General features: G+C 37.6%; 1 protein-coding gene across 1 annotated transcript; it reads left to right on the forward strand.

Annotated features, from left to right (window-relative positions):
• The first annotated feature begins 7,662 nt into the window (after positions 1–7,662).
• LOC135693071 (piggyBac transposable element-derived protein 4) lies at positions 7,663–11,515 on the forward strand. Its single transcript, XM_065211445.2, has 2 exons — positions 7,663–8,388; positions 8,896–11,515. The coding sequence occupies exons 1-2, from the start codon at positions 8,201–8,203 to the stop codon at positions 10,898–10,900; spliced, it is 2,193 nt and encodes a 730-aa protein (XP_065067517.2). The 5' UTR covers positions 7,663–8,200; the 3' UTR covers positions 10,901–11,515.
• Positions 11,516–11,715: the final 200 nt, after the last annotated feature.

Consider the following 11,715-nt stretch of genomic DNA (forward strand, 5'->3'; position numbering starts at 1 on the left):
TTTTTATGATTAAAGGCGCATGTTTATCAATAAAAAATTGAGCAAAATTCCAATTTTTTTCAGATACATAGTAAAAGTTTATTTGTTCGACTTGTCAATTGAGTTTTTTGTAGTTGCTACAGAGACAAAGGCTTAGCTTTCATTTAATGACACGCAGGGCCGTCGCGAGGCAAGCCTTGTTGGGGGGGGGGGGCTGTTGCCTGAAATTCTTCATTTGCTGTCACAAACCTCTGCAATACATTTTGTCAATCTAACTCCGTATATAATTAGCAACTTTCATTTTTATACGATAATAACGGACCTTTTTAATAGTTTGTCGAAGAATGTTTTAGAATTTGAATTTTTATATATGAATTTAGTTTATGCAGCCAGTCAGTAGATCCTTATTAATACATCTCACAGCCTCACATACAGATCAGCTAGAAATGAAAAACTTTCAAACACCTACCTATTGTAACAGCCGATAAATTTTTGTTTCTATGCGTCAATTGAACTTTAAATTTAGGGAAATGAGCTATCACTACAGTCATTTTATTCATTTGCAGTCCCTTATTCCTAGATCGATGTTGTTAACTTGCGAGAGATCCAAGCATAGAGCTGTCACTTTAGGGCTCTAGAATCCCTCTCTATTTAAACAATACTTGCTAAGCTTATGACGGTTGAGTGGAAGCAAATTGATTTTTTTTACCTAAAGACCAATTTTCAAGTTTCATGTGGTGATCAACTAATAACTTGCTCAATTGGTTGTTTCTGGCCGAAATGTTTTCTCTTCTGTTCACCTTCCATACTTTGAATCGGCCCCTTGTCTTATGTTTACCAAGCAATAAGAATGTGAAGGCAATGAAAATGCAATGTCATAAAATAATAATGCCTTGATCATGCGCGGACAGAGAGATTGAAAACTAGTTTCTATCCTAGCAGTTTTTTTAATGGGAAATGATTTCAAGAAACAACTAGCAACCCTAATCTGTTCATCTCCAGAACTGGCTTGAGAGACCTGAAGTTGGAAAAAACCTTGTTGGGAACTGTTTCTTTGTTTTTCGAATTCTGGGATACATAATAAAATGCGATATAGTTAAGGTCAGATCTGCCATAAAAACTCATAAAGAAATAAACAAAAAACTTTGCCTTTTCTGCTGCTCATTCTGTTATTACTGCGATGTGCTAGATTAACGAAATAAGTGCGAATTCTTTTTATTAAATCAAAACACATGTATGCATAAATTCTCCTCTCGATATCATAAAATATTCCTCTAATTTTCACAGCAGTAACACAACATTACACATGGGTACAACTTATTATATGAGAACATGCAATAGCAGTGAAATAGAATGATTTTTCTTCCCTTGCAGTATCTGAATTTAAAAACAAATAAACTCATTTTTTCATAAGAACAAAGTTCTACGTTGAGTACTCCAGTTTCCAAACGTTTTGAAAAATTCAACACTTAACATTTCTTAACAATTTCCCAATAATGATGTCATAAATTTTCACATTTCAGGGCTTCTAACGAAGGGCTCCCTTGATTGCAAAACACTAGAGCATTTTTCAAAATCTTCTGTTATGGGGGCAAAATTTTCTCTTGGTCCCCCACTTTCCAACCTGTGTCGGAGCCCGGTGTCAGGGTCCTACATTTAATTTTCCATGCTAGGAAGTATTCCAATAGAGCCTTGTTGGGGAGGTTTTGAAGCTGCAAACAGAGAGATTCGTCAATATTTCAATTGTTTTCAAATACTTCTGACATTTCTGTCAAGTGATTTGCTACCATTCGTATGCTGTACTTAGATGAAAGGAGAATTCGCTTAGCTCAATATTTAAAGTATTATGACAACCAGCAAATCATGTTGAGAGATTTAAATGAAATTTCGCATGACTGATTTTTTTCTCCAAATTTTATAGTTTCTTGACTTTTTTGCTTCAAGCATAGCCTGCGTGCAGACTTTCTTTTCCGTTCAAGCGAAAAGTTCATTTTTCTCTCACTGTCCGTGCCCATTTTCTATAAAAAATGACTGTATTGCATGTACTCAACAAATTTTGTTATGGAAATCAGTCTTTTTCCTTAAATTCAATTGATTCACAAACATCTTCTTTGAACTACTCTGCAATTTTGCGAGCTTCAACTCGTACGGCTTTGCATATTGCTTGAAGGAAAGATACCCTAACGCTCTGGCCAGTCTTTGCAGAAACTTTGTAAACATCTATGCCATCTAGCTCAGGGTGGTTTTCTATCTCTTCACAACTTGTATCATCCTCCACTTCATCAATTTTATTCAGAAACAATGCTACATGGGGATTTCTGCTTCTTGATCCAATATTATCGATCCACCAACTTGCACTGTCCAATGACTCTGGTCTTATGACGTCACACACGACAAGGAGAACAACGTGATCAGGGAACTGGGGCAAATTGCCATTCCGCGTATAATTTCCAGATAGGTCCCAAATCTGCATTTCAATGCTTAACCCTATATCCTCGTTGAACATATTAGGACCAGTTACAGTAAATGTTTTCAACGCACAGTTTATCCCAATGCATCCCTCGGGATTAGGCGCTGAATGGCCGTTGAGTATCCTGTTGAAAAGAGAAGTTTTACCCGTTCCTTCCGGTCCACCCATTACAACGGTAAGTCTGATTGAATGATGAGAAGGCCCAAATTCTTCTACTCCAAATGGAATCCCATTAACGAACCTGTTAGAATATTCAGTGTAATCGGCATTCATATCTGCCAGTCTGCCGTTAAACCTCTCTTCTGTGGTGCTTCCTTTTGATGCAAGCAAGCCTGTTTCCGCTAAAGAGCGGAAGTCTAGAATCTCAAGGCAACTTCGCAATTCAAAATCTGGCAAGACATTCTGACATTTGCAGTTCCTTGAATGGCCTTGGTTCTCATTATCTAGGCTGTTTGATCTGCGACTTTTTCTTCTATTGTTGACCAGTATGTAGATTCTCCTGATTAAATCAGCTGAGCAAACCAACATAACAATACTTAGAAAACAAAGCACAGCCACAAAAACTGGTTTCTTTACATCCTCCTTCCTAAAGGAGAATACTTCTAGCAGTGTATCTCCACTGTGCCAGGAAATTATAAAGACACACAAAACACTTACTATCGTCAAGAATAACAATATTTCGAAGAAGACTACCAATCTCAGATTTAGTTTGGGCCAATCTTGCGGGCTCTGATCTTCCGTCCCGATCACCTCTGTGTTTATTGGCGATGTTGTGCCAATTATAGGTCTCTCATCTTCATCATTATCCATTTCTGAAGGTTTTTCAAAGTGTTCTAAAAACTTAAGTATAATTTAGTCTAAAATACTGCTATGGTGTGTAACACATCCCACTGAAGTCACGAGTGGTGACTAAAAAGGAACTTCATAGGTCCTATTGTGCAATTGTGTCAAAAAAGGATAGGGTGTCACCTTGTCATCTTCAAGCCCTGACAAAGCTGTTGCTGTTACCATAGACACAGACATTTCCCAGGGTTGGCATAAGATTGCAAATGAAAATATTCTTCCAAATAGAGTTCATGTGTGCCATATGCAAACTGTAAATGACGCAAACATCATTGCTCATACCCTATTACCCCGCATTAAAGCCCATGGGCCTACACGAGACTACCCTGGGTTCCAGAGCGTCAAGTGTAGCAAGTCGTCGAAGGGGCGTCGAAGGAAATAGGGGGTTGCCGGAGAGTGCAATCTCCCGCAAGCCCCTATTTCCTCGACACAGCACTCTCCCGCAACCCCCTATTTCCTCGACACTGACGCTCTGGAACCCAGGGTAACACGTGATCTTATTACAATAGTTAATTTTGTAATTCAAAAAGGCACCTGTATAAAGGCCCATTGAGACGCAGATTACATACATATTCAAAGAATGGTCAAAAGAGAATTTTGTGAAACCTTTTTAAGTATCCTTCGCTCTGAAGTACCTTTTGCATCTTCATCCCGAAATTGAGATTTCCCGCTTAAAAGCCCAGTGGGCCTATACCCGGGTGGAAGCCCATGGACCTCACTTACACTCTTTTTTGATAAGAACAATTTTATAAGAACACGAGCCTCAAAACTGGTCAAAAGTTTAGAACAAATTAAGAACAAGCCGAGGCTGAGCTTCTGCAAAATGCAATTTTGAACAACGTTCTTTCTCAAAATCGAGGATTTTTATCGATGTGTGGGTGCTTTTTCGGTGAATATTCAAATTTGTCAGTAAATTAAGGCTGTCTCATTCACTTTGTTGGCAAATGATGCCTGAACACCTCCTTAGAGTGAAAAAGCTAGCAATAGCACTACTTACACCCACTTAATTTAAGAACAAATTAAGAACAATCCAGCCTCAGATTTTCGAAAAAATTAAGAACAGTCAGCCTGAACTTAAATTTACTGAACTTAAAAAAAAGAGTGTAATTAATACAGGGCGGGCATATGTGTGTGGGGGGTAATAGGGTAAACACAACCCCATCCTTTGATTTGCTGCTTCTCTTTGCTGTTACTGGCACCGTGGAGCCACCCCCGTTTTCTGCAAAAAATGATAAATATCAAGCAGTGAACCAGTTGGTCCCAAGTCCATAGCCAGGCATGTGGATGTGGCAACTCTATATTTTAAATGTAAAAATTATAAACATTAAAATTCACAGGCTGAAGCTGACCCATCCAATCGTTTTCTATTGTGAATCCCGTCTCCACTTGATCCAAATTGCACACTTGCCCCGTTTCTTTTTCTTTCTTTCTGACGGGAGTTGAATCAAATTACGAACAGGCAAGGTGAATTTCCGGATAAGAAACTTGAAACTTACAGTTTGGAATAATAATACCCGCATTGGTCAGAAAATTTTAGAGTGGGAATTTTTTTAGAAACTACGAGTAGTTAATTCAATAAAAGATTAAGAATCTTTCAGTACTAAAAATTCTCAACGCTTCTTATAAAAAACGAGTTTATGCTAAACTCCCCCTGTTATTTGTTAATGTCCTTGAGTCCTTATCATAAATTCCTATGACAAAACTGCTGTGAAGCAAGAACACATTGCAAAAACTGCAGTAGAAGTATTTGATCAAAGAAGAGTGTTTCATCTTTCGAATCAAGCATATGCAAAAGTTTGTTCTCAAATCATCATTTCAATTGTAAAGAATGAAAAGGCATTTGGCCCTCTGAAAATTGTTAGTAGTTTTTTTCGATCAAGAACGAAAATAAAAGGCTCAAATTCTTGGTGCTTCTATATTGTGAAAAAATGTATTTTAGATAAAATTGATTAATTGATCTGAAAGAATACTACTAATCATTGAGTATATCTAATACTGTTTTGCTTAAATGTTGCTTTACTTCTTACAGTAAGCTTAAACGTTTGTTTCAAGTTAATCAAAATTTAGAGATTTAGACTTTTATGCTTTAGGCTAATTATTGAGTAAAAATTTGGTAATTATAAAGAAAATAGAACTATGGTGTTTGGGCTATTTACAAATATCAATTTGGTAAGTACAGTAGATTTACTGGTCGAATGAAAAATTTCTCACTTAAAGTTGGAATTTTCATCCTTCCACGCCCCTCCAAAATTAGCAACTTGTTTTCGTCCCTGAGAGGAATCTACCCATTTTAATAAAGTATTCCTCAAAGTCCTTAGCTATATGCTGACGTGAAGCCAGCAGTAACTGCAACCAGAAGTACTTCACGGAAGTTTTTAGTCTGTGACGCAGGCTACTCTTTCCCTAAATCAATGTTGGATTTGTAGTTCTATCATTTTTGCTTCAAGAATCATACCTTCAACACACTCATTTATTCTTAAATACGTGAGCGTTCATGACTCACTGACAGGGAGTACGCGGTACTGACAAAATCATCAAGGTGTTTGGGAGCAAACGCCCTTCTTCGCTGGATCGTTGATGACTTCAGTGAATTTGATTGTTTTTTCAAAAAACAGCAATCATTTTCACGCATTTAACTTCAGTCGAGTTTACACATCGTTCGCTAAGCTCCTCTCGCACTGCTTTATAGACAGTGTTGTGACAAGATTTTGTCTGGAAAATTGAAGCTGTTTCGGAATTAGGTTTATTGGCTTTAAAATGTCCACCAGCAGGCAAATTACAATAATTTACATCTCCTTGTCCTCATCCTTTTCTAGCTGATTCAGAAATCCTTTGGCCAAGCCACTGACTTCATGGTCTTGATTTTGAAATAATTTTCAGCGCTTGTTTTTGCAAAATTCTATAGTTTGTGTAAGCTAACTCAAGAAGCACGTTTTTTAAACATAACAATTAAATAATATTCTTAAATTTTGAGGCCCCCAAGACATTGAGGCCTTGGGTAATTTTCCCCTTGCCCCTCTCTCAGCGGCCCTGCCTACACATTAGACTACGTTTTTAATACTTATTCATAGAAAATACAAAATATAAAAAAAACAACATCTAAAAGGATGTAAATTAATTAAGCCTGCATAATTTAAAGGTCTAAAAACACAACTCAGGTGGATAACTGGACCATGTTCGACAAAATTGAGGTTTGATTTCTACTACACTTCTTAAATTCCAATAGAGTACCAAAGTCTTAAGTCATAAAAAGTCTGACCACATAATTTGAAAGAATGGCTAAAATACCCCTCGACATGCAAAGATGGGTTCAAAATGGTGCGAGATCTGGCCAACGAAAGATGTCAAATTACTGTTATTCTGGCCTTAAAAAGTTATGAACGAGGATCAAATTTCATGAACGAAGATCACATAGCCTCGATGGGCAAAGAGCCTGTGCTAATGCGGCCATATCTCACAGCAGTGGCGGCCTGGCCCTTTTCGCCTAGAGGCGCCAGCATCAAAATGGCGCCCTCCATAACTAACACTATCGTCTTTTTCCTGACAATAATTACAGTCCAGGGGCGGTGCCGAGAAATTCAAAGTTGGGGGGGGGGGGGGGGGGCTCGAGTTAATAGCTTTATTTGACTAAAAAGCCAACATTGGGAAGGGCCGGCGAGAGGTTGTCAGAAGCCCTTGGTATAACTCTGAACAGAGGCTTTCTTGCCAGCGTAGCGAGCTGACAATTTTTGCGACCACGCCCTTTAGATAAGCTTAAAATACATTTCAAAATATTTCTTGCAGTCATTTTCTTGAAATCGTTTAAAAATTCTGCTATTTTAAAAGCATGTTTTTAGTACGTTGATTAATTCCAGTATTAAAATGGATTTTATTACTTTGTACTAGGGAAACGAATCCACCCTATCGTTGTATCGTCGAGACAAATTGGTCCTTCCATGAGGAATGAAGCAAAAAGACAAAATCTACTTACCCCTACATGAGCACAGGGACGCAAATAAAATAATTTTTCATGGGGGTGTCAGGACAAGTTGGACCGACTCACGTACAAAATAGACTGTCTCTTAGAAGTCAATCCAAGCAGATAAACTAAATAAAAATGTGTCAAGAACATGTTTGGGGAACTTTCAAGAGGCTCTGCGATGTGGTTGAATAAGGGGTTTTGTTCTCTTTGTAACTGTTGTGCTCATTTGGCACCTTGGAGAGGAATCCAAAGCACCAGATAAAATATTTACCTTTGTTTTGCTAAACTTGCACTTTGGGACAGCTAAACAAGCTCAAAACATGCATACAACTCAACTAACAGTCAAGGGGCAAATTAGGGGACTGTAGGGGTAACAAATAATGGAAAGAGTAGGGTCCTAGCCAATAAGTGGAGGATTCCAGTTACTCATAATGCTAGAAAATGCGTTGTGATAGGGTTATTTGCCAAAAGAATGTATCCACCTTATCGTTATCGTCGAGACTAAATGGTTCTTCCATCAATGAGAAAAGAAACAAATAGACACAATGATAATGTTGAAACGTCTTTCTTCAGATCAAACGATCTTTCCGCGATAAAAGGTTCTATAAATATAATGTTTCTCTACGGTTGTCCCGTAACGTCCATTCGTTCTCTTAACCCTTTCATTGTCTAGGCGCAATATATTGCGTTTAAGGACCACGTGATACCCCATAGAGAAAACTTTCATTAAAATATGCAGCTATTTTGAATTTTCACTAAAAATTTATGCAGGAAACTGACCAATGGTGATACAAGAATCATTTTGTCAACTATTCCCATGGAATTATGCGCTTATATTGCATATTTTAACAAATCCCGCGAGAGTTGATTAGAACAGACGAACGCCATTTTTGCTGTTCGATTCGAAACGATTGTTACCTTCGTCGCGATTTTTTGATCGATTTAATATGGAAAGCTTCAATGGTTTGGACTCAGACGAAGAGTATGAAATAGATTGTCAATTGCTTGCTGGCAGAGAAGTTGAGATCCAGTTTGTATTACCGGAATCAGAGACTTGCGATGCCCCAAAACAACGTGGGTCGAAACGGAGAAGGGAAGGGAGATACGGAGGTGTTGATCAGTTACCCCCTCAAAGGTAAGGAATTTTAGTTCAATTTACGACTGAAATAGATAAATATTATCCACACTGATATCATTCTGATCCATTTAAAACAAATACAATGTACAAACCATCGCCCATGTGCGTTACGTTTGTGTTGTTGTTTGCAACAGGCCTAGCCATGTTGGCTACAATCAGCTGATTACGCGAAGCAGATAAATTGCAGGCAGGTTTCAAGAGTAAAAGCGAATGAATATTTGAGAATAATGGGAAAAATAGATCTACGGAAAACGTAAATGATATTTTGATTTTTTCATGAGAGTATTTTATTTTTTATTGTAAGCATTTTGTGGTGCTAGGATTTCTCTAAAATTATTCGATTTTAGTAGCTTTCCGATCGTTCCATTTTTTGTTTGTCTGCCCGTTTTTGCTTTTTGACTGGGTAGATTGAACTTTGCCAATATTGAGTTGACCTGGAGGTCATAGCTACACAATATCCAACTTTCCAGACTTCATTTTTTACAATGTTCTTTTTATATTTAGAATCAAAAAGTCCACCGGAAGTGCTGATAATGTACCAGAAACTGCACTGGATTTGCCTGCAGCTGATGCCAGAGGACTTGATGAAGACGAATATGAGAGCGATGGTTCTACTGAACATGAAGATGATGGAAATGATGAGGCACAATTAAAAGGGTACTGTGGAGACAACCCCAGAAAGCCCATTCCAGCCCACAATGTTGCAGAAACTGGGCCAGTCATTGTGTGGGGAAGAGGACAAGAACCGAAAAAAGCTCTGGACTTTTTTCTTCTTTTCTTTCCTTTCCAGCTGATGCAAACTATTGTAAATAATTCAAACTTGTATGCTGTTCACGGTGAAGGGATTGGCAAAAGTTACATGGCACAGTCTCATGGTGAGCTTGCATGGAGAAAAATTGATATGATGGAGTTTCGCAGGTTTCTGGCCTGCCTAATTTATATGGGCATTGTCAAGACACCCACACGGGAAAACTATTGGCAAAATGATGTCCTTTTTTCCGGATTGTTAGGGTCAATGTTTCTGCCAACATTTAGAAGGTATTGTGCAATTCTTGCAGCCTTGCACTGTGTTGATCCAGCTAATGAAGACAGATTGGATCCTTTGTCCAAAATTAGAAATATTTATGACTTTCTTCGCAGCAGATGTAAAGAACTTTTTGTTCCAAAACGTTGTGTTTCCATTGATGAAAGGATGGTGAAGTCTAAAGGAAGATTCTTTTTCAAACAATACATTCGAAATAAGCCTACAAAATGGGGTTTTAAATTATGGGTCTTAGCAGACTCTTCCACTGGCTATAATTGGGATATGGTGGTCTATACTGGCAGAAAGAGAGGCGATGGCTGGGATGACTTCACAGTGAATGAAGACAACTTTAAAGGAATACCTGAAGGATTGGGTAGACAAAGGCCCATGTCAGTTGCAGATGAGACTTCTGGCTTATTGTCTCAGCTAGCAGCAAGAGTCGTTATCAAGCTGACAGAGCCTTTGAAGAATAAGGGATACATACTGTTTGTTGATAACTATTATACAAGCATTCCTTTATTCCGATACCTTTCATCTGTTGGCATACATGCAGTTGGAACCATAAGAGAAAACACATCTTCTTTTCCAGAAACAATGAAAAACAGGGCTGCATGGGGTAAAAATAAGGACAGAGGAACAGTGAGGTATGAAAGGGTTGGTGCAAGCCCTCATGATGTTTTACTTCTTCAGTGGGTTGATAGAAATGTTGTTTCCATTCTTTCCACTTATCATTCTGCAAATGACTTTGGCTATTGTAGAAGAAATCTGAAAGATGGTGGTCATCATAGGAGGGTTGAAATCATGATGCCACAGTGCATAAAAGATTATAATAATGACATGAATGGAGTTGATCTTTCAGACCAAATGTATCGATTGTATTCTGTGCAATATCGAACCAAGAAGTTTTGGAAGACACTTTTCTTTCATTTTATTGATATTGCTTTGTGGAATGCATTTGTCTTTTGGTCTGAAATGAAAAACCCCACTCCTGAACAAAAAATGCCAGAAAAATATACATTCTTAAATTTCAAGATGGATCTGGTGAAACAACTGGCTGTAACAGACCAAAAGGCAATCAAAGACTTTGGAGATGCAAATAGAATTCAGCCGTATGCCTCTCTTGATACAAAAACAAATGACATTGATAGCTTTGCAAGTGAAGCAACATCACATGCTGTCAAAAGAATTTCAAACCAAGCAGCTAAAAACAGAGAGAGGTGCACCAAAGAACAAGAATGGGATAGAAGAATGACCCCTGGTCATTTACCAGTTAAACTGGACAAGCCCCGCATCTGTAAAGTTTGCTCTGTGCTTTCTGCTGTGCATGCAAGTAACAACACAAAAAGACCTAAAAGGTCCATGTTTGCCTGTGTTGAATGTGACATTCCTCTATGTATTGGTGAAAGGAATTGCTTCCTTTTCTTTCATTCTGCAGAATTCAGCCAATACAAGGAACCATACTTAGAGCATTGTCGTCATAGTTGACTTTTTATTTCTGGACACTTTTTTATCTTTAATTGATATTTGCTGTTTTGGGGGTATATGACTAACTGTTAACTATTATCATTAACATGTTGTTAACATTTCTAACAGAAGAAACTTTGTGCTGTTTTACAACTGTGATTTTCAGATTTTAGAATATTTAGAAAGTTGAAAATCTTTCTGCTTTTTGTTCATTCGTGATATTTTCGTGATATTTCAACTAACAAGCTCTATGAATGGTTACAAGAAAATGTTGATTATTTTCCTTCCTGGAAGTACAATTCTAACAAAAAATTCAACTCTAGGTAAATGGATGCTGAGAAATTTGAAAATTCCATCAAAAAATGGGTATCTCAAATATATTCTGAGGTATTTGAAAAGTAAGAAGAAATTTAAGTGATCGAAAAGTAAAAATATGCTAATTAGAGGCCAATCATCACTAATTGGCTTAAAATATTCTAAAATGCTTACCAGTATTTAATAATTTTATCAATATAGGGCTAAGTTCTGAAATTTCAGTGTCTAAACTGTATCTTTCAATTTTTGACAATTTTTTGAATAACAGAACCCAAAATTGCATATATTTTGATGACAATGAAAGGGTGTCAGCAGGCGCGCAACTACAGGGGGGTCCTGGGGGTCCAGACCCCTGCCCTTTTTCTCAAAGGAGGTTAAGTGACCTACTTTAGAAAATATTGCTTGAATATTTACATTAAAGAGAATCGTCATTAATCATTAAAGACACATCCCGGCGATGTAATGGACCTTTCAGAAATACAGATAAATGATTTGTCAGACTATCAGGCAGTAACAGATTC

This window comes from Rhopilema esculentum, unplaced genomic scaffold, assembly GCF_057945365.1.
Source record: "Rhopilema esculentum isolate cy_ngs unplaced genomic scaffold, ASM5794536v1 HiC_scaffold_36, whole genome shotgun sequence".
In the NCBI taxonomy this organism is placed as follows: Eukaryota; Metazoa; Cnidaria; class Scyphozoa; order Rhizostomeae; family Rhizostomatidae; genus Rhopilema; species Rhopilema esculentum.

What these genes read in the sequence shown, in the direction of transcription:
- LOC135693071 (XM_065211445.2), top strand. Translation starts at nt 8,201, where the DNA reads ATGGAAAGCTTCAATGGTTTGGACTCAGACGAAGAGTATGAAATAGAT. An exon ending in GATCAGTTACCCCCTCAAAG is followed by an intron (nt 8,389 to 8,895) that starts GTAAGGAATTTT and finishes TTTTATATTTAG; the next exon opens with AATCAAAAAGTCCACCGGAA.